The sequence below is a fragment of the Lonchura striata genome, chromosome 10, assembly GCF_050655825.1.
Source record: "Lonchura striata isolate lonStrDom1 chromosome 10, ASM5065582v1, whole genome shotgun sequence".
NCBI classification, from domain to species: Eukaryota; Metazoa; Chordata; class Aves; order Passeriformes; family Estrildidae; genus Lonchura; species Lonchura striata.
Genome location: NC_140712.1, coordinates 11,452,637 through 11,476,008, shown reverse-complemented (window position 1 = coordinate 11,476,008; position 23,372 = coordinate 11,452,637). Strand labels below are relative to the sequence as shown.

Below are 23,372 nucleotides of genomic sequence, written 5' to 3'. Positions count from 1 at the left end.
TAATTAATGCTTGCCTTTGGATCAGACTGAGTGGTGGTACAGGGTTTTTCTGAGTCCTAACTGTGCTGTAATTAGGGCAGGCACATGCACTTGGTGTTTTTTGTTACACGCAAACTTGATGAGTGTCTGATGCTTGGCATTGTTCAGCGGGCTTCTATTAAAGATCTTTTTCAAAGTGTAGATTGATAAACTTCTGAGCTCTCCTGGAGAAGTTGCACACTGAGTTTTCATATGCAAACATGCCATTTTGGTGGCATACCTAATAAATACAGCACTAAGTAGATTTTCTGGAGCTGGCAAACCCATTGCTAATGTCTTGTGACCTGAGGCAGCAACATCAGAAGGCAGCCACTCTGCACCGTGTTCTCTATGTACCACAAAAATTGTGTTTGCTGGCTTGCCCAGTTGTATTGCTTGAGTTTTGTGCCTGCTGATCTGTACATTAAACAAAAAGATTTTTAAGGATTTAGGGGTGAGTGTCAAGAGCTGAATGAATCAGCCATGGTTTAAAGGTGGCGTGAGTTTTATTGTTTTGAATGAAGTTTTTTTTGCTTTTCATGTGGTTTTGTTTTATTGCTCAGTATATTCATTGTCTAAGATGGATACCAGCTAAGTGTTACTTTCATGTGGGAAGGAGAAATGTGTCTCTACCTTTGCTTGTTGATAATGGAAATAAAAATGGATTTTGCCTTTTGTATTTAAACATACTGAATAGGAATATTTTATAGTATCTGACTGGTTACAAAAGGAATTTAATTAGGTAAATATGTCATCTGTTACTGTAGTGTTGTTTGAGTGTGTTAAACACATACAAAAACCTGATTTTATTCATGCAACTTGATGTTTATAAATTTATTATAATGCTAATAGATTTTCTCAATTGCATAAAAGGACAACTGATGTGGTTGTCTAGGGGATTTTAAAAATAACCAAATTTTTAATTTCTTCCTTTTATAGGAAAAACCTCCGACAGAGGTCCATTTCCACTGTATGGTAGAGATACAGGCTTACCTGGCTGTCAAGTACGTACAGTTTCTTCATTTTAGTGTGATGATTCATCTAAATATCTTCATGTTATTTCTAATGAGCCAGATTAAGAATACTTTGATCATTGTTTAAAAGTTTGTTTTGAATGTACAGGAAGTTTGACTGTTTTAAAAGTATAATTAGCATGTGATTACATTCAGTGTCTGTTGATAAAGATTTGAATAACTAATATGTTTATAATCTAAGAAATTAATTTATGTTTATTTTCTCAAAGAGGAACATTTTGTAATTTTACTGTAGGTTGACTATTTCCTTTGAGCTGATATTTTCAGAAGTGTCTTTCTTCTGGATGATAACATCTAGCATATGAGTTTGACATGTTGGTTTTCAGTCTTTTAACTAGTAGCTTGGGAAGTGTGAATGGGCAGCACCATGTGGCAATGCTTCCCCTATTAAGAAAGGATCATTCTCACAGCCTTTACTACTCCTCTGCAACGCAGATGTGGCAAACAAAGACCCATTTGTGGCTGTATGGGTGAGCTTTCAGCAACGTTCTCCCAAAAAGCAGTACAGCTCTGTACCTGAGAGTTATAGGCTTCACATTATTGCCAGTCTAGACAGTAAAACACTGTATTAGTGTAGTTGCTATTGTTGAAATAACTCTGTGTGTACTCTATTTAAATATAATAACTTAAATTTTACATTGGTTTTGGAATCAAATTAATTTTCCCCTTACTCTTTCATTAAATTAATGTTTTGAATTGGTAAATTGTTTTATGTGAACTTTGCATAAAATTCCACTCTGCTTTGCAGTAATGAGTGTAATTTCTGTTGTTCAGTTTCTCAGTGAGGAAAATCCTTTTATATCTCTATATATTTAGGATTGTTTCTATCTAGTACTGTTTAATAATCATTTTTATGTATAGCTATTTAAGCCTACAATCTTATACATGTTTGTTTCTATTAGCATCACTTTTAGTTCTGTTTATCCTTTTGATAAGCTTCTATTTAATCTCCCTCAGTTTCTTTTTCCTTAAAATTTTTAGTATGTGGGGAAAATGTTACTGTAGGTAAATCTGAATTAGTTCTATATTTAGGAAAATAAAAAATGAAGATAGAGTTAACTTTCAATTAAATTTTAATTCCATTTAAATTCATGTGATAAGTTACAGTTTGTACTTTATTTTGGTCTTTGTCAGGTAAATCTGAAAGCATTTGAATGAATTTAACTTGGACTGTGGTGGGATTTCTGAATATTTTTGATTTGTTTGTTTGAATGCATGGTAGTCCTTGAAATGCGGCTCTCATTGCAGCTACAGTGTTCGAAATCTGTCACAGAGAAGGTCCAAAGTGATCATGAGAGGTCATGGCAATCCAAATTAAGAATCAGCTGCATTGTCCCTGACAGAGGCTTCATGTGGTCAGTTCCAAAAAAGTCTAGAGATGGAAAAGACTGCATGAGCACTTTTGTTTTCAACTACTGAAGTGTAATTACTTCAAGAAAGTTTCCCTGGTCCCTTATCTAAACATCTTTGTAATTAAAGTAGCCGACTCTTGTCTTACAGACAGTGGACATGGATCTACTCTCTTTTAAGTCTGTAGGGGCTGGAAAAACCATTAGATGATGATGATAAGGAGTCCTTAGAAAAGATAAGACATAACTGGAGTTAATTTTCACCTGGGCATGTATAGTGCAGCTATATTTTAACAGTGGCTATGTAACAGGATCTATCTCTGACTGAAATATTGGTAGAAAAGCTTATGCTCTGCCTTCAATGTTCTCCAGTAGCTTCACAACTCTAGGGAATTCCAGTGCTTTAAATGAGGTCAAGTGCCTCACCTAGGGCCTTACCACCATGGCAAAAAGAAATTTTCTGGATCTTTCAGACAGTACTGTGAATGTTTTGCTGGGTGGTATTTGCCTATTTTCCTAACAAATATCCAGTACATACATATGTGAGTCGTGATCTAAAATTTCCCAATACCTTTTTATGGTAATACTGGTTAGCTTGCTCTTCCTCACCCTGTGTTTTTCAGTTTACAGGTTCCATGTACAAAAATGTGTTTATTTTTTAAACACATTGCTTTTACCATCTCTAAATTTGTCAGTGCAGTTTTGAATTCCAGGCTTGCACTGCATTTGTAGATCCTTATGGGTTATTTGCTTTGTGAGTTTAGTAAATGTAGTCTTCATTTTTCATCCAAGTCACTAATTAAGAGGTGGAATGATGCCCAAAACATACGCCTGCAAAATCTCAGTTAATACATTCACCCACGGTTGATCATAAACTCTTAAGCTGTTTTTTATCAGCTTCACTCTGTATTCAACACTAGTTTTAGTTGTCCTTGGTTCCTTAGTTCACCTGTGAAATGTGTAAGTGGTAAAAGCCTTATTAAAACATCTATTATGCAATCTGAGAAGGAAATTAATTTTATATACTGTATTCCAGCTGAACCAGTATCACTTCATTATCTTCTGACATTTGCCGTCTATTTCTTCCAGTATTATTAAAAAAAAAAACAACAACAAAGTAGGTTGTTGAGGAATTGCAAGCCACTACTTTTCTGCCTCTCTGAAACCAACCAACCCCACTCTTTTCTAGTCTCTGCTCTGAACCATGAGTTCTTCAAGGACAGTGGCTAAGGTTTCTGAAATGGTAAAATGGCAAAAGCTAGTCAGTCTCCTGAGTTTGTTATTTGGTACAGATGAATTGAAAATATCTAACTTCTCCAAATACTCTTGAATGCATCCTTTTCCTACCTCCTTTCCTTATGTTACTGGTGTAAAAGGTATTAATAACCTAGTATGGAAGTGTGAGGAATTTTAATTTTTACTTTCTGTTGAGTTTACAGAAGGCTAGAATGAAAAATTTCAAGACTACTTGTAAACTGCAGTGTTTCAGAGTCTTAGTATAATTCTCACCTTTTACTGAAAATAATCTAAGCAGTGATTTGTAGGGACTGTTTGCTACCTACAGGCTTTATATTTAGGCTGTAGGAGTTGAAGTGTGATTGATTTTCAATGTAGCTTAGGAACCTGAGTGACTTAGGTAATAGAATCTGATTCAGCTGTAGCATTTAGTCACAATAATGTAAATATGGCTAATTTATGAATATTTTATTAGCAGGAAGCTAAGCTTCTCAGGTTTTCTCTCCATCAGGTGTTTTAAGCAAGCCAAAAAGGAGCATCCAAAAGTATATAGACTCGAAGTGGATGGGTAAAATGACAAATTAAGGCTTATGCAGAGCTGATTTAGATAAATGTCAAAAATTTTTACCTGGAGGAAGAATTGACAGCTTTTAGAAGAAATACTAAAAACTCTATTTAGCTGTCAGAATGAAATGCAATGCTACATGATTTGACACTAGGAAATAGCAATTCTGGGGAAAAAATGGGGGAAATGGGACTAAGTCTCTTCTGTGTCTTTGAATTGAAAGGACGATGGTGGTTTGTAATCTTTGTGGGGAGCTCCACCATTCCTGTTGGACATGTAATTGCAGTTTTGGGAATGGCAACTTTTCACAAATTATAAATCAGGTAAAGGTTACATTTTAAGAAACCTTCTTGTGATAAAAAGGGTTTTCTTTACATTTGTGTGATTTAGTACTGAAAACAGTAGCTTATATGAAAGAAACAAGATATTGAAGACTTCAGATATTGAATTCACTACTCCCATTTCCAATATCATCAAAAAGGTCCCCAGCTGTCACTGCACATTGGTTTGACAGGTCTGAGCTCAAAGAAAGCCAGGGATCTGCACTATTTTTAAAGTGAAATTGAGATAAATATGCAGTACATGTGTAGCGGTTAGACTAATTCTTCTAATTATTTGTGTGGGTCTTCCCAGAAGGTAACTTTATCCCCAGGAGCCTGAGAGTGCCCTGGGTAATTGGTGGGGGATGCTCCTTTAGCCCCACAGTGCCTGTTCTCATGTGCCTGGAGCAGTCTCTCCCCACTGGCATCACTGGGCTCAGGATAGTAAATTTTTGGTGACTATCCCCTTAATGTTCTATTTTCATTCTAAACAATCATGCATGAAAAACAGACATGATTAATTTTTTGACATGTGGAGATAACACATTTTTCCTCCCTTCATAATAATTTGAAGTCTGCATTCTATCCTGTGTGTGGGAAAGGAGTAGAATCAAGTGCTGAATGTAATGGATGCTAGGCAGGAACTAAAGAGGCATTCAGCACTTGTGGTTTAAAGTGTTCCCTTTTATAAAGAGTCATATCTTAATTTACTCCATTTTTGTTACTCATTAATCTCTATGGTCTACATGATGATGGGAGACTTCAGAACTTATAAAACCCATTTAGAAAAAAGTGCTGCTGGTAAAATTGTAGAATATATGAGTGCTGGAAGGAGCTATGGATTGAATTTAGTAATTACATTTCACTTAGACTATGTACAGTCATATATATATATATAAAGAAATAATTTATAAAATATACACTATAGTACATGATGTACATACATACTGTGTGAAATGGACAGTATATGGATACACAGACAGCATATGGATAATCTATATGATTCTGTGTACACTACATATATTTTATTTAGTAGCAGATGGATTTCTTACTCATTTTTGCTGCTATTATTATATAAGTTTTGTGTATGTTGGTAATACACAATAAATAAGGCAGCTTTTTCTTGGATGAAAAAATATCCAACAGAAAGCTGGTCCATCAATATTTGCAGTAATATTTCTACCCCATTTTCCTTTCCATAGCCATCAACTCTGCTGTTGCCATGAAGCTAATGTGAGGTGACTCATTTAGCAGCATATTATTGCATCATTGCAACATGATGTAAGGCACATCAGGCTTTATTAAATTAGCCTGAATTTTGCAGCATCTCAATAACATTTTATGCACATTAGCACCACACTTAGTGCTCCTTATGGGGATATACTTCAAGTAAACATATTAAGACATGATTTCAGACAACTTTTCAGAATTTACCACTTTCTCCTTTCTTCACAATTTAACATGAAAATTTAAAGGTTAGCATCTTTTTGCCTGCAAATTTAGCTATTTGTTAAAGAATAAAATGGCAGCATGTTAGACAGTATTTGTTAGCTGTTACATCCTTAAGGGACTAAAAAGTTTTTATTTTTGTGTAAAAAAATTTGTTTCTTAACAAAGACTATAAGAACTTTTGAAATAAACCCCCAAAAATGCCTTTAGCACCAATTTCTTGGGCAATTTAACAGGTGATCACTTCAGCAAAAGAAATGACTGCAAGTGTATGTTATTTTGTCTTTGCATAGTCAGTAATTTGCCTCTTTAAAATTTAAAGAGACTTTAAAGCAGCTTGAGCAGAATTTAAACCTAAAGAACAGTCCTACCATGTTGGGGCAAGTAGTTATCTCAGAGCTCACTCTCTAATAGCTGAGGAAGTGTAATAAGGGTACAACTCCAGACATTTGAGCTGTCTAGGGAGAACATAAAAGCTCATTCTTATTGTGCAAAAATGGCAACTTTTTTTGTATTACTGGCTGGGTGATGAGGATCAAGCAAGCAAAAGTTAAAACAAGAGTATAGATACCAGAAAATAGCACTGACTTAAAAGTATTTTTAATATGTTTCTAAACATATTAACTAATATTAATAAATTTTATGTAGCAATGAATTTATGCATTCTCATTAAAATTTATTTTCATAAAATAAATATTAATATAATGCTTGTCATATAAACAATTATATATTATTATTTATATTATAATTTTAATTTATACAGTTACATAAATTATATAACTGTAAGATGTGTATTTGGTGTAATGGAGAAGATTGATTTTAATTTTTTTAATAAAGCATCAGGTAACATTAAACAGCTGTAAGATTAAGCATACAAAATTGTGAATGTTAGGTGATAAGAATGTGCAAAATGTATGTGGGAAGCAGGAATGAGATTTACTAACAAAAATGGAAATGTAGAGAAGAATATGATAAATGTAATTGGAAGTACAATTTTTGCGAGGACAAAAAACTCAGAAGTGACAACAGTGAAAGAAATGAGTGATTGTGAATGGTGGGGTAGAGTAGGATTTTAGTGGCATTTGACAGCTTAAAATGTAAGAGTTAGACTAGAACGATGTCTTTGTAGCACATGGTCTTGTCCCGGGTGGTTGTTGTTCAGATGGGGGTGAAGGCACACAGATAAATCCACCTCGGGCTGCAGGTGTGCTCCCGAGGAGCAGCGTGGCAGCCTGGCACTGCAGTTGCTCCTAGGATGCTTTGCCAACGTTTCTGCCAACCACTGTCTATTAAACAACAAGAAATCTCTTCCTCCTCGCTGCTGGTGTATGTTTGAAGATGCTTTAGATGGATCTTTGCAATGAGGCGGAAAATTACATCATTTTCTGCACCTTTCTGATGAGTGGGGCCTTAGAAAGGCTACAAGCAGTGGCACCAGTTGCTTTTCTTCCTTCCTCACATAGTTTTAGAAGCAGTACAGAGAACATGATGCCTCCTTCAATCCAAGTAATACTGAGTTATGGAAGTATAAAAAAAAATTTAAGGCTTGTACATGTGTGGGGTTTTTAATACCAATATAACTTTAAAGCTGAAAAACTGGTTTTATTTTGTAAATTTTCTCTTTTTAATCTCCCCTTCCCTGACATTTTTGATATCAGGTGTCTCCCTGAAGCAGATTTTTACAGCTGAGCTATCAATCTCTGAGAAATGCATCTGCTGAAGGAAAGGCTGACACAATGTTAACTGGAGCAGTGACTCTGGATTCTGCCAGCTGATACCATCCTAAAAGATTGGGATGGGGAGAAGGATATATAGTTTAAGGGCAGATGGAATGCCTGAACTTTAGTTTATTTTGCTTTATTTTACTTCTCAAGTAGAATCAAGCAATATTAACTTTCTTTTCATCATGATTTATTAGATGTGAATTACTTATTGTGCTATGGGGAAAATATCTCCTGTCACTCAGCAGATAAGGAGTGTGCAGAACCTTTTTAGAAAGTAAAAATGTATGGGGCACAAGCTAGATTTCTTTTTCCAGCGCTGGAGGTGACCACCTGAAGTTAATCAGGGAAGACATTCCCCCTGGAATGAAGTGGGTAGCAGGTGTTAGGAATTTGTTATAGTTGGAGGAGGGATGCTATTTATAAAGGGGGAGCAGTTCTGTAAGGAATAATTTTCAACGCCTTTACCAAGAAACAAGTAAGTTTCTTGTCTTTGCCCTTCTATTTCTCACACTATTTAGGGTTGGAAAATTTTCTTGCCACCTTTATTTTTTGGTTTATTCTTGATTGTATATAAGGTTATGGATATTCTGTACACTAATATGCATCTAATCTTGCATATTGCTACATAAGGAAGGAAAAATAATGCTATAGCATGGAGTGCAGATAAAACTTCTTTGGTGAATTGCTGTTTATGTCCAGCTATTCTGACTGGCTCAGAGCTGGATGCTTCTCAGTTACAAATTTTGGTATTACTGGGGGATGGGGAAAATATTAGCTCAGCTCTGTACTCTCAGCCATGCCTGCTTACCTGAATGAGCTGGATTGCCCTTTGGATTTTCTTGAAGTGTGCATTCCTTTTGTCTGTAATTACTCTAGTATGTTAAGCCCCCATTTGCCTTCCTTTTTTAATTATTAGGTAGAAAAAGTCCCTTCCCAAACTTCACATTTGCACAAATAACTGGTGTCAAGAACAGAGGCCCTGAGCAGGACTGGGGAGGGGGAGCAGAGGGGTGTAGGCAGCCTGCTACTGGGATCAGTCCTGGGATGGGTGGGAGAGCAGAGCTTGGGCACTCACTCAGTGCTGGAGAGAAGCACAAGAGTTGTCATTTACATTCCTCCTTCATGGAACTAAACCATCCAGCTTGTATTGGTTTCAGCTGTGTTCTGGAGTGGTTTTCCAGACACTGGTGCTCCTGCTGGCACAGGTTTCTGAAGAGCAGGGAGAGAAGGATTACATTTATTCAGGAGAGGATGTTGTAGCTTAAGATATCTCCTGACCATTTCCTACCACCTTAGAATTGAAATTAGTCTCTCCCTTGATCATATGTGAAAACTTATGGGTTCTCCATGCTAAATTCTAACAATTAACTGGTACCTTTATTAATGTACCCTCATTGTGTTAATAATTTTCTGACTTGGTTCTTAGAACAAGAGAGATTTTTCTCTTGGTTGTGTGGGAGAGGAGATGTATGGCTTCCATACTATATACATGAAATTATCTACTAATGGTCTGAAATATTTTTAAATAATTTTGAGAACTAAGGAACAGATGTGAAGGTAGTTTGAGCTTTAAAATATCCTTTATAGTCTGACTTCTGTAAATAAGACTCAGCATAAAATCCTTTATTATATTATTGACTCTTCATGCTAGTATTGTGTAATCATAAAGGAAAGCAAGGAGGGTGGTACCATAAAAATTAAAAAATAGATGAATAACCACTCAGCGACTTCTCTTGTAAAATTTTGGAGTTTTCCAGAAAGCGGCTTTTGTATAATCACAGAAAGGAAGCTGTTCAAATTACTGTTTTCATAATGTAGCAAAAAGATTCAAAGGCAAAGGGAGGGGTGCCTGACCTGTAATCACAATGCTTAGTAATGCCTTCCTAGAATTCAGTCAGCAAGGCAAAAATACCTTGCCCGGGGGGATGAGGGAAGACAAGCTGAGGCAGCAGAACCTCGGGGATTGGACACCAACATCAGCAGGGTGCCGCTTTAGAAGCATAAAACCGAATTTGTAGTCTGGCCAATATGCAGCATCAGTGCAGGGAAGACAATATTGCAAAAGAGAAGGAAGGGACTCTTCAAAATATTTGTGTTAATCAGGCTCTTTAAGGACATTTAGATGCAAAAAGAATACAAAATTATTTCTTGCCTTTGCATTTAATCTTTGCTCTCCTCCCTGCTAAAAAAAACCTCCCTATATGTAATTCTGAATAAACCCCTTTCTTCTCTCTTCTCTGCCCCTGTGTTCAGTCCCAGTGTATTTACACATGAACAGAATTTGCCACAGTAGCAGCCTCTGCTTAGGTGCACACATGAATAAGCAGCTCTTGGTGATCCCGAAAAGCTTTGGTGTAAAAAGAGAATAAATATATTGATAACTTACCAGTGTTACCATTAATTGGAAAGACAGTAAAGCTAAATGTAATTTTGTTTATGATGTTGCATCACTTCAGTATTTAGTACCCTAGGTAGCTGGTTTTAAATCCAGTGAGCTAGATTAGCCTGATTACACTGGCAGGATGCAGTTGATGGATGACTGTCATTATCTTCTCAAACCTGCATGATACTTTAGGTATAGGAGATGATAATTAAATTTTCAAGAGACTACACCGAGATTATAAGACCTAAGTATTTTTTTTTAATGAAGAATATGTTTGCAATTATCAACATGTTGTTAGAGGATTCTCTCCTGAGATGTTTTATTGGCAACCCCTGATTTCCTTTAAATTGATCAAGAAAAAAAAGCTCAAGTTATCATGTAATACTTTAGATGTTGTTTTGGTTTTCTAATTCTGATATTTTCCTCCTCCTGAAACAGACCAAAAATGTATCTGATCAAATCTATTGGTAATGGCTTGAAGATGTACAGGTTAGCACAATATATTTAATGAAATGTTGTTTGAGACAAAACACTAGAGAGGATCATAATTAATGCCTCATTTTCTGCCAGTTGCTATTGATTACTCATTCAGAGTCCCTTTGTTCTCAAAATGGTAACACTGTATTTCACATTACTATTTGATGATATTCTCAGGATGAGATTCTTTAACAACATGCTGATAATTGCAAACATATCTCTAAAATTTAAATTTAAAATGAATTTACATCATATGTCAGTGTTTTTTCCAAATTCAGCTCCTATTTTGGAGTGCATATTCATTACAGTTTCCAAAGACTGGAGACTTGAGTAAAGTGAAATTCAACCCTTTATATCTCAGTTATATTTTTGGCTTGAACTGCATGATGTGGAACTCAAGTGAATGGTCTTTTTGCAGCCCTAACCTCTCTACTGGACTAGGATTTCAGAGCAATTATTAGTTAAAGTTTTAGTGTTGTGCTGGGTTTTCCTTTGGAAACACCATAACAAAATATACAACTTTGCTGGGGGATTTTGCTAGTTTACCAGAGTTTGACTTTTCTGGTTTGTTATGTTCTTTTAAGCTAGTTTATGCAAATTGTCAGGTTTATCTATGAGGCAAGACATGCAATACTGAGACACATTATATCCATGCTGTAAGTCATCCAAATAGCTCACTGAGTAAAAAGGACATGCACATGAAACTTGTGCTCTACCCAGGGCAACATTTCAAGTTTACAGTAAGGCAAGGAATGCACTTGCCATCTGCTCTGTGTAATTCTGAGAAATAGAGAGATGCCAAGTGAGTTTGTCAGCGACTGTGGTGGGATAATGGAGGGATTTGATTGAGATGAATGGTGTTGCATTACATTATTTTGTAAAAGTAAAGTACTCAAGCTCCCAATTTTTAACTAAATACTCAAGTACTTTTTTTTTTTTTTAATTTCTAGACAGTTTTCCTGTTTTAAATATGTACAGCCTGACTGCTGGGATTGAAAGCATACATTTTATGAAAAGGAAGCTAATGCAAAAAATTGGAAAAATAAAATCTAGTTGAATCTAGTTGACTGTTGGGGAGGTTTTCAAGATCTAAGTTTGCAGTTGGTGAGTTGCAGCTCTCATTTCACTGCCAAAGCAGACTGCCTTATTATGCCAGCATAATAGGCCTGTCATAATCAGTTGCATATAATGGGCTAATGCTTTTATTCTCAACCATATTATTCTTTTGATAGAAAATAATGAATAATGTAAAGGCACACTGTTGTATTTGGATGAAACTGTCGCATAGTTTGGCTATGGCTATGCTGGGAAAATTTGAATTCTTAAAAGTGTTTGCCGATGTTTGCATTTAAGAAAAGAATGTGAGCAAGATTTAGATCAAGAAGGACAAGGCTACCTGCCTATGGCAAACAAATTTTTGAATAGGTAAAACTGAATATAGGTAGTGTGTGGAGTGTGTGTGTTAAAACGGTTTTTGCATAGAGCCTAAGCATTAGAGAGCTACAAGGAATATTATGTAAGGGCAACTGTGGCCTTTACTTGTCTACTTTTTTTTTTTTAATATCAAAGTAAAATCAAAGAAATGTTTATCAATATATTGGAATTCTTCTGGCTGGTGTCCCAGAAGTTCATTGAAGGCAGAGCAGTGTTTTGGCATCAAATTGTATCTAAAGAGTCATAGAGCTGGGCTGGAGAGAAGAAAACTTAGGAATTAGTCAAATTCTTTTTTACTTTTATGCTTAAATTATTTGAAAGAATCAATTAAAAAAACACTTTAAAATAAGTTGACTGAGGAGCTTCTTTTTATCTCAGGCATATAATTTTGATATAAGCATATGGTTGATTGGCTGGTTGGTTTGAATGGAAGTGAACTTTGCCTGTGTGAAAATGCAGCTGCAATGTGAAGTTACTTGGTTCCTTTGACAAAGGTGCATAAATCCACCCCCAATATGATTATTTTCCCCCCAGCTTATCCTTGCAGTGCTTGAATAGACACCTCCCCTGCATTTCATTTTTATGAGAATACTCTTTAAGAAAGTGACCTCTTTAAAGCATTTTTTGAGATAGTGGCCCTTGTGAAAGCCTTTCCTATTTGGGTCAGGCCATTTCCCCTGAGGCTGTCAAAACTGTTTCTTGGTTTCTCTGAAAGGGATAAATCTCAAAAGTAAAGCAATCATGTTTACATCTTTTTCTCTTTTCTCTTCTGATTCAAGCTTGCTGTGTTCTTAGGTGATTGTAACAAAAGCCTTTTTTTTTTAATTCCTTTTTTTTTTTTTTTTTAAGTTATGGAACACTTATTCCTTATGGAAGACATTGCTTTAAATAACTTTTTGTATGTCTTGCAACTGGATATATGCATTATAAAATCCAAAGAGACAAATTTTTAGGAGTGATGCCTGTTTATTTACAATGGTAATACAGACGAGGATTTGGACAAGCATTCAGGAGAATAACCAGTCATTGATTATTCTTTGGTAATTGGATGCATGCTTGGCAGATGAGGTTCAGAGTGAGAGTGCAGGTTCTCTGTGGAGAATGCCCCTAACCACGTGTGTAAGTGATCAGCCTCTGCGCAGGGACCTCTGGCACTTCGTCAGGAGAAGCTTGATGCTGATAATACAAAGCTTTTTTGCTATCCTCAGTGGTATTTTTGTATTCCTTTCTTTATCAGATGCCCTTAGGAAAGGATCAGTCCTAATCAATATTTTTTCTCAATTGGTTCAAACAGGCAGAAAAATCAATGAGCTGAACTAATGACATCTATTTTTATTTTCTTCAGGAAGACTGAGGAACAAATATAAAATTCTAAACAGATGTTTCATTTGATTGGGCCAACGGTAGAAGAGGGTTGTGGTTTTGTGTTGCTTTGGTTTTCTATTCCTTCTTTATAAATAAAAAAATGCTTACCCAAACACAGTAAAGATCAGAAAACTTCTTCAGAGTGTGTTGCACAGCTTGAGATTTACTATAGCTTGAGTATCTACTTATAGTGCTTACACATTAACTTTATGTTATTGTAGAAACCAGGCTGCTTTGAAATTTGGGGTCTGGTGAAAATGTCAAACACTGGAATATTTAGGACAAGGGCAAGAGTGGCAAATGTCATGAAGTAAAGGTTGGAGGTTGTGTCTGGAAAAGACACAGACTCACATCTTTCGGAATGACATTGTAGAAATGAATTTCAGAGGTTAATTTTTTTACTGGTTGGTTTGATTTTTTTTTTTTTTTAAAATCTTTCCCCATCTAATGAGTAGGGGAATAGAGGAACTAGGAATCCTCCCACCTTTTTTTTTTGTTTTGGAAGCATCTGTATGGGTCCCCTTGCATTTCCAAAATCCCTGCAGTGGTCAGGGGAGATGCTGGGGTAGCAGGGAGGGCTGTCTTTAAGGTGAACTGGCCGTGGTTCCTAACAGCGTTTGACAGCTGCTCTGAGCGAGCAGGGCTGCACTCGCTGACCCCCAGAGGTCCCTGCCAGCCTCAGCGCTTCTGCCGCTCTGGGAGGGGGACCTTGCCTCAGCTCCTTGAAATGACAACTATCACAATACTTCCTCCCTTCCCCACAGGCTATGTAAAGACATTTTCCTTCAGTCCTGGGTATTCTTGGTCAAGAAGGTCAAGTGTTGGCCTAAGTGAGAACTGGTTTCATTTCTTCTTCTGGCTAGTGTTGGTTTGGAGGAGCTGTTTTTCACAAAACGTTGCCCAGGTTTCCTGCACAGTGTTCCCCTCTAAAACTGTAGTAAATGTTTAGAATAGTATCTTTGCTAAATTCAGATTTATATTGAGTAAGACAGATGTTCTGACATTCATGTTTTCTGCAAAACAATAACATCTTAACTATTTGACCAAAGCAAAAATTAGAAGACCTTGGAACAGCCCACCAGCAGATTTCCCCCTGCATGTATTTGCTATATACTTTTGTCACCCTATAAGAGCATCTCATTTTAATGTAAGTTTCAGATGAAGAATTCTGTTTCAAAGACTGTTGTAAGAATAACAGTGAAGAATCTGAGAGGAAGCTATATCTATGAAGTAGCATTTTTAATAAATTTTGATCTTCACACTTTTGTATAAAATACTCAACACTTTTGGGCCTTCCTTTAGTTTGTGATGTGGTGATTCTTTCGCATCCCACTCTATTCAATTAAAACATAAGATTTTAATGCTTAAATTAGTCATCAAACAAGAAAAGAGAGAAATTTCAGTGGTGATACAATGCAAAAAAAGGGTTATTTTATACATGCATTCTGTAACTCTATCTCAAGTCTTAATTTTCTGGTAATCCCAGTGCACTGCAAGGTAGAAGGCATTTAGTACCTTACTGTGAGCTGTATGAGAGAACCTCACCTTTTACATCTCCTCACACCAGACAAATCAGTTTTGATGATCTAGTATAATCCAAAAATATCGTTATTTATGAATGGGGTATTTGGGCCTCAGAAGGGAAGGTGAGGAGAGGCAGGAGCAATGAGTGGCCTCTGTAGCTGTGCCAGCTGGCTGCTGTATCCCGAGCAGGTAGCAGCACTGGAGCAGTTCCTGCCACAATCCAGCCCACGAGTGGGTTTGGGGAAACCCCTGGAACCTGCGTGGGCACGAGGGCTCCTCCTGGAGAGCAGCTGCATGGGACAAGGAATGTTGGCTTGGGAGTAGCCAGGCTGAAGGATGAATTAGGTGGGGTTTTGGTATAAAAGTTACTCCAGTTAGCAGTTTCTGTCTTAGCATCACCTGATAATGAAATGTCAGTGCAGGTGAGTCTAAGCAAAACATCCCCATTGTACTGCCAGCTGTGCTTTACCCCCTTGTGCTGGGAAGGCTGCACCATATACTGACCACAGCTGAAAAAATCAAATTTCTGAGGCTGCTGCTTCCACGTAACCTTAAAACACCGACAGACTTTCAGAGCAGTGTGTCTTTAGCTTGTGCAATGTAGGGTGGAGGCTGCTCCATGAGGAAAGCACCAGCCAGGAGTGAAAGACAGTGAATTTTTACCACCTGGTACAAGAACATTTCCTGTAGAGACAGTTCTGTGGGTTTCACTCCATGTCAGGATTTTCAGACTAACACAAAGTTAAGCATAGCATCATCCATGGAAAAACTATGTTGTTCTAAATCATCAATATTCATTTCAATTTTACAAAGGAAATCCAAATAATGTGAGGTCAAACAATATACAATGCACTTGGTAAGTGTTTAGAATGTTTTTGTTTTTACTGCCATGAAAAGTGAACAAAAAGGGTAGGGTTCAGCTACCTTGTTAGTTTGAAGTGTTTAAAATGTCAATTTTTCACGTTCTGTTCATTAATCTACTCTGTTATCTCTTGTCTGCATTTGGGTTTTTTTTGGACAATTTTATTCCACGTTTTTATGAATGTGATCTAAGTCTTGATTTCTAAGTATGTGCTAAAACTTAATGTCACGCTATAAACTCTTAGCAGTTTTTATCAATTATGTTTATATTGTGTAATAGAAGAGGTGTTATATTGCAAACTAAACAAAAGATTATGATTTTTGTTTAAAATTAAAATATGAATTGATTCTTTCAGATGTTTTCAGCTGAAATGGTTATGGCTTTCTGTAGGCTAAACTGGCTTTGCCTTTCTGAATTATGCTATAGTACATACTCTGAACATTGATTTTAAAAAGTCTACAATTTTTTTGAACTCTAGAACCTTCATTAAATCCCAGTAAATTCCTAAGAGCAGTAAGTGTGGTTGATAGTTTGTCAGCCTGGGCTATTAACAGCTGCATTATTATAGAGCTCAATTTGACTTTTCCCTGTATACTTTTGTAGTCTAGTCTGCTTCGGTCTGATATGGGGCTCGGAAGTCCAGGTCAGCTGTCATCCTCTGGAAAGCCTGGAACACCCTACTACCCATTTTCTGGCACAAACCAGCGCCGACGGCCACTTCATGACTCAGCAGCTCTTGGTAAGTAATACAGACCATTTTAAACTTGGTTCATGATTCTTCTCTGCAGACTTTTTTTTTTTTTTTTGACATTTCATTTAATATACAGGAGATTGCTCTGTGCTGAGCAATTGAAATCACACCAAACTGCTATGTAAGAGAAAAACCAGAATTATTAACATTTTCTTTGAGATGCTAGCTTCGATTCAACACTGGTCATTCTGGCTTACAAAACAAACAAGAAACTCTAATAAAACCCTTAATTGCAAAAGCAATAATGACAGATGGATAGGAGCTGATGACCAGCTGAGTGCCCTTAACCCGTGCCATCATTAACTCCTGGAAATGCCTGACCTTGAGGTCATTACCATTATTTAGTAGGGGAAGGACACAAAGGGGAAATAATTATCCTTTTATATGCTAAAAGTAACTTTATTCAGGGCAATATATAGTTCATTGTAATCGGTTCAACATGCCTTTAAAGATCTTAGCAATTGGAGGTTAGTAGTTTATCCTAAAATCAAACTACCTTGCAAAATATGCAGGCAGGAACTTGCTTAAAAATTGTTATAATCCTGTGACGGTATTAGTATTTTAATCTGGGGATAGTTAGAGGTGAATGGAATTTTCAAACTTGGTCACAGACAGTGGTATTTTTTATAGCTTTCTAATTCTCTTGAACCAGAGAATCAAGAATGAGACAGCTGTTCTGTAGTATCTGCTACAAGAGTATTGTGAATAATTGGGTGTGCAAATTAAAGAAAGTCTTTTTGGTATAAAAAGAGAGACTGTAACCTTATATTCTAGTTTACCATTATATTCTAGTTATATAATGTTTTATTTTAGTTATACCATATATTTCAGTATTAGCATGATAGGTCATTAGAATTTCTCTAATCATATGGTTGAGTCTTTAATGCCTCTCATTCTGTATAGCACTTCTATTCCATAGTAAAAATCTTATTTGTTGGAACCATGTAACTCCAACCATACTTTACCCAAAATAAAATTTTCAAATGCAAATTGCTTTGTGAAGTAACTTTAATATTAACTATAACTGCAAACTTCTTGGGCACTCAAATAGTCTGAACATGTTTGAAAATGTTTTATTTTTTTTTTTTTTAATTAAAAATACTGCTTTAGAACTTAATCTTATATGTAACAGGATAATTTCATTTGAAAAAGCCCTCTAAGATGATCGATTCCAACTTTACCCTGGCACTGCCCAGTCCACCACTAACCCATGTCCCCAGGTGCCACATCTACACATCTTTTAAATTCCCTCAGGGATGGTGTCCACCACTTCCTGGGCAGCCTGTTCCAATGCCTGACAGTCCTTTCAGTGGAGAATTTTTTCCTGACATCAAACCTAAATCTCTCTTGGTGCAACTTAAGGCCATTTTGTCTTCTCCTAAATGTATGTGTGTATATATGTGTTTTAAAATACCATATTTGTATAACCTTTTTACCTGTTGTTAAACCAACTGCCATTTAACTTGGGGTTGGCTGTCTTTATGAAGATAGTTGTATGTTCCTGTTGCTCAGAATACCAGAACAAATGCAGCAGTTCCTCACACCTGCTTCAGAAAAGGAACACTCTTAGAAAAGTTCAGCTGAATTGTTTACATCTTGAAAGGATGTTTGAACTTCGAGAGAAAAAAAAGTGTTTCAATCTGATGATGATGGTGTTTTACCCCACACTGAATGGGTTTTAGTGAGAAGCTACTTAGAGTAGTAACCTGCTCTGGGTTTGAGTAGCAGTTGGGGGTGTTGGAGCTGGCCACAGGCTGCTCGAGAGGTGCAGGGAGGTTACTGTGTGTGGCACTCACTGAGATGGTCCTGAATGAGGTTCTTGTTTCCTGGGCAAACTGTATCGAGGTTGGGAAGTTCCTGATATTATTAAGTGAGACAAATGAAGGTGAAGTATGGAGTTTTCAGACTATATTTAGCTTTTTCTTTGAAAGAGAAGCTCAGGGGTATAAATGTGTTCAAACTGGTGATATTCCTCTTTCTGTCATGGTTGAATCCAAGGCTTGTAGCCTGGGATATAGCAGGTGGTGGTTACAAATTCATGGAAATGATTTTGGAATGTCAGGAGGAGGAAGTACACTTTTATCTCAAGTCTTTTCCAATAGCTTGAGAAAGTATGTCTTGAGTTTTAATTTTTTTTTTTTAATAGACTTGTTAAGTGCTACAAATGTGCTGCCTGAGGATTTCTAACAAAATAAAATTTTGCCCATTTTATCCCCGAGAAGGAGTTGTCTGACCAGGATTATAACAAGCTCTTGTTAAATTTCATATTAAATTGCATTGAAACCAAGCAGTGTTCTCTTCCAGGTGACATTCAAGATATCCAGCAGATACTTCACCTTATCTCACCTTTATCTTGTCATATCATCATAAATGTTCTGAATGAAAACAGAAAAATAAGATTTTTTTTTTAAATTAAAGACTTTATTAGTTGACTGTTGAACTGGTAATCTCACCAGATACTCATATTCAAAACATCAGTTGATTTGTAATTTACATGCAGAGGTTTCAGATTAATTCTGTTAGCATCTGAATAAACTGGTTCAGATTCTTGGTTTAGGTAGTGAAATTGCTGGGTACTTCTGTTATAATGCAATACCTGCTGCAAAAAAGAAGCAGGTATCATACCTCCAACTTTACTATTACATGCAATTTTGAGATGTATTGACTTTATTACTCAAGGAAAGTAATTAGGTCATTAAATTTGCTGTTTATTTACAATCTTGGTAGACTCTAAAAACTATAAAATGTACATCAGCTGCGTATTCTTAGCGTATTAATAATGTAAAATTCCTTTTGGATAGTTCTGTCTTTACTGTGATGTGCAGAAAAAAAAAGCATTTCTCTTGCTAGTAAGTCCCATTTTCCTCCTTATAGATCTAAAAACCATACTTTGTATCTTAGCAAGTGTATAAGGTCATAAGTATACCCTTCAGAGAAACTGTTCTTAGGAATGACTGTTTTCCTTAGGAAAATAATTGAAAGTAACTATTTAGCAAACTGTATTTTAGAGGAGAACACGGTTATGTTACATTTTTATATTGATGTGAAAGACAAATCTCTGTGCCAGGGAATAAAAAAAATGCATGAAATTGGAAAGTAAGACATTCATCGTGGAAGGAAAAAACTGAGTAGTGTAGCTATTTATTCTTTTCCACCTATAATGTAGATACTTGATGAAATGCTATTTTTCTGTGTACAGATCCTCTACAGACAAAGAAAGTAAGAAAGGTGCCCCCTGGTTTGCCTTCTTCTGTAAGTACCACATTTTTTACTTGTAGTGATAAAAATTGGGCTCAAATTGCATTCCCTTTACCTGCCATTCATATAAATTACTTAACTTTAGCACTAGGAGGGCTGTCTGCTGGACATGAACAGCTAGGCTAGGTAATTGGGAGTGGTTCTGCAGGACTAAGTACACATTTGATGTGAAATTTTTAGATTTCATAGCAGTGATTTGTAGCTCGCTCATATGCTCCTACCCACTTGTCCCTGTCATTTGAATTCCTCTCTTGGGAAGAGAGCTGGGCCAGGAGCTGTCAAAGAAGATCTCCTGTACAGGTCTTTTGATGTTTAATTAGTCATTATGTTGCTGAACAGGAGGACAGACAGAGATTAATAGCTGAGAATCTTAGAAATTTACATTTGTAATAATCCCAGTGGAGCTGAAGACATTAAGATTCGGAGGACATGTACAGCTCAGCTTGCCTCAGTAGGACTGAGGTTATTAATATGCATAAATCACCGAGTCAGATGTTCATTGTGAAGTCCTGGTGGATTTTAAAGCCTTCATTAAGCCTTTCCTAACTTCAGCCTAGCATCAGGAAAGCTTTCAAGCAACTAGTTTGTTGATCCCTCTTTGCTTGAAAATTTATCCTTCGAGAATAAAGGGCTTTGATAAAAAAGGTTGGAAGGGTTTTGGTGGAAAAATCATTAATGGCTGTGATAATCTAATGCTATAGGGGTGTTTTGTGGTATTAAATATGCTTTATTCTTAAAAGGAAGAAAATTGTTTATAAATGAATCTGCATTTAAAAATCCACGTGAAGTGAAAAATCCCCAGTGAAGTGAAGGACAGAATTATTTTTTCCCCTGCTCAGAACAAACAGGAGGGGAGGGGGAAGCTCCGCAGCCTTGCGGGATACATCTCTTTGTTGTGTAAATGGATGTTGGGCTTTTATTTGGCAGTACTTAACACATGGGCGCAGGTGCACTTGGATGAGTCATAACTCAAAGCCGGATAGGCTGAATAGAACACACTGCACAGGAACAGAAATACAGCGGGAGCAAAATGGGGCTGAGCTTTTCATTTCGTACCGAGGCTGAACTACGCGTGGTGTCTTCCAGTCCTCGCATCTCCCCTGTTCTCTCCTCCCTCTCTTTCCCTTCGTCCTCCCCCTGCTCTCGATGATACAGACAGAACCCGGGATCTGAAATCCTGTTTTAACAGTACTTCCAGATGGAGCTGAGATAGTGTGGATAGCCTGGGGCAGCTGTGCTCTGAACCTGCAGCCTACCTGGAAGCCAGGATTGCAGCTGCAGGCACTCTTAAAAGCTTTTGCTTGCATAAGCACTTGGGCCCCACTAGAGGCTGAATAGCTGCTTGATAAACAAAATGAACACAATGCCTCAAATCATTATTCCCGAGGCCAGGAATATTCTTCTTTTCCCCCCTCCCTTTTTTTTCACCCCCTTTAGCAGCAGCTAAAAATAGTTTGGCAATTTACATTTTAACAGTTGCGTGTTATGTAGGGTGGCTTTACAGTCTAGCAGATGATTTCTGCTAGATTAACAAAAATATATTTAAAATGTCAGAGAAGCTAAAACACATAGCAGTGCAATTTTCATGAAATTTATTACAGTAATTCTAGGCAGTAATAAAGCTTACGCTACATGTTTAATATTTAGTAGCATCAGCCAGGTAAAGAGATCATTTTGGAGAAGGAAAGATTTCTCTCATTTGTCTTACCAGGGTTTAATTTTAACAAGCAGTATTTTTCAAATGGTTTTCATTTAATTCTTCTTCTGTAAGAGTGGAGACAATGAAATGCTAAAAGATTTTATTTGTATTAACATTGTACCAATCTGTGCAATTAAGTGCAGCTACTGTGAATAATCAATGATTGTGATGCTGCAGGTTTTAAGCACTGTTTCTCTGTATTTCAATGCTTTCACTGCTGAATAGTCTTGAAGTAAAATGACACGTTACAAAAAAAAATTGAGATACTGTGTATGTGGAAGATGATACAAAACTAAATTTCTCTGAGCATCATGAGAAATTTAAATTGAGTAGATCATTATGTAAGTGTAGTATTTATTTTAAATATACCTTTGTAAGAAGTCAGAATGTATTGTGGGGAAAAGCTGCTTTAGTGCAGAGAAGTTTAATTATAATATGAAAAGTCAGAGGAAAGATGATACTTAATTTTGTTATACAAATCTGTATTTTTTTAATTTTTCAGTTTCTAAAATATTGGTTTCTGCAATGTTTTTGTTAGTATAAGGCTGCCATGTCAACGGATACTCAGCAGTAATTTAATTTCCTAGATAACTGTAATTTAATTATAGTCTTTTAAGTAAAAACGATTCAAAAAACCCCAAACAACCCTTCCTCTAGTTTGTTTCTTTTTCCCTTGGTTTAGTATGGTATTTTTTGAAATTATTTGTTTTGAGTTTTATTTTTTTTAATGTGTTCTTATCAGGGCCTAAAGTAAAAACTTATAGAAAAAAGTGCTGGTGAATTGCTTGGCTTCTTTCTGGAATGCAAATCAATCTGAATTTGTCCTCTTACTGTAAAAATTAAATGTTCCAGGCAAATGCATTTTTAAGTTTTTGTGTTGTAACTTGTTAAGTGGTGACTCACTGCCCAAAACATTTTGAATGTTGACATGCCAGCATTTATGTTAAACTAAAACTACTAAATTTAAAGCACTCTGAGGAAGACAGAAATTAAAAAACATTTTTTTTAAAGCCAGGTTTTGTGTGAGAAGCAAGATTGCTGTTTATGTTATAGGGGGGAAATACTGTTCAGTGAGTTATATTGTCTTCAGAGATTGAAAACTGTTGTATTTCTGAGAATTCTTCTGATTGTAGGAGTTGACTAAGCCAGAGACCAATATCATCATGTGACCTGAAGCCAGTGTAGCTCCTCGGCCAGGCAGAGCAGCGTCAGGGTTTCCAGAGAGCTGCTCAGGCTGCACAGGGAGAAGATAAACAAGTGAGGCTTGCTCAGAAATGCCCAGGGAGATCATCATCCAAAAATGGATGGGCTCCTATTTACATGTGGAGTCAGGAAATACTTCAAACTAACATTTGTTACTAGTACCATAATCAATGGCTATCATGAGGTCATAATTCTAAGTAAAATAGTGTGAATATCTATCATCATTCTTTTGCTATTTAATTAGTGTCATATCAGGGAAATAACTGGAATACATTGTATCTGTTGATTTTTGTTACAGAAAATGAGCTGTGACATACAGACATAAGTGTCTGCTTGTTTTCTGTGTAGTTTCTAATAAGTATTTTGAGTATGTTAGGCTTTCCATAGTACCTGAGATGTTCAGTTAATATTACACTTTGGATTGCACTTATTTAATAAGTGATTGTCAAATTAATATTTTCTGATACCAGGGATTTATTTCTAAATTCAAACTTGAATTTTTCAATACATGTAAGACAACTTATGTGGGGGTTCCTCATACATCACCCTCTATGGTATGTGTGTAGTCCATGGGTGCTAATTTCTTGCAAGAACTATTTATGGTGCAAAGATACAGCAAACTATATTTGCATGCATAAAACTACCTCCCATTTAATACACTTTTCTTTCTGCTTTCCTGCCACTCTTAAGACTGAGCTTGTAGAGATGTTTCAAAACATGT

At 36.4% G+C, this 23,372-nt stretch overlaps 1 protein-coding gene across 30 annotated transcripts in view; it reads left to right on the top strand.

Moving 5' to 3' along the window:
• The window catches only part of TCF12 (transcription factor 12), a 160,332-nt gene that overhangs the window by 89,224 nt on the left and 47,736 nt on the right, over positions 1–23,372 (top strand). For all 30 annotated transcript variants that reach the window (XM_021546319.4, XM_085588252.1, XM_085588256.1 and 27 more), the window contains 3 exons: positions 958–1,022; positions 16,344–16,479; positions 19,691–19,743. In XM_021546319.4, the coding sequence (XP_021401994.1) occupies positions 958–1,022; positions 16,344–16,479; positions 19,691–19,743 (254 nt within the window). The remainder of the gene's footprint in view (positions 1–957; positions 1,023–16,343; positions 16,480–19,690; positions 19,744–23,372) is intronic.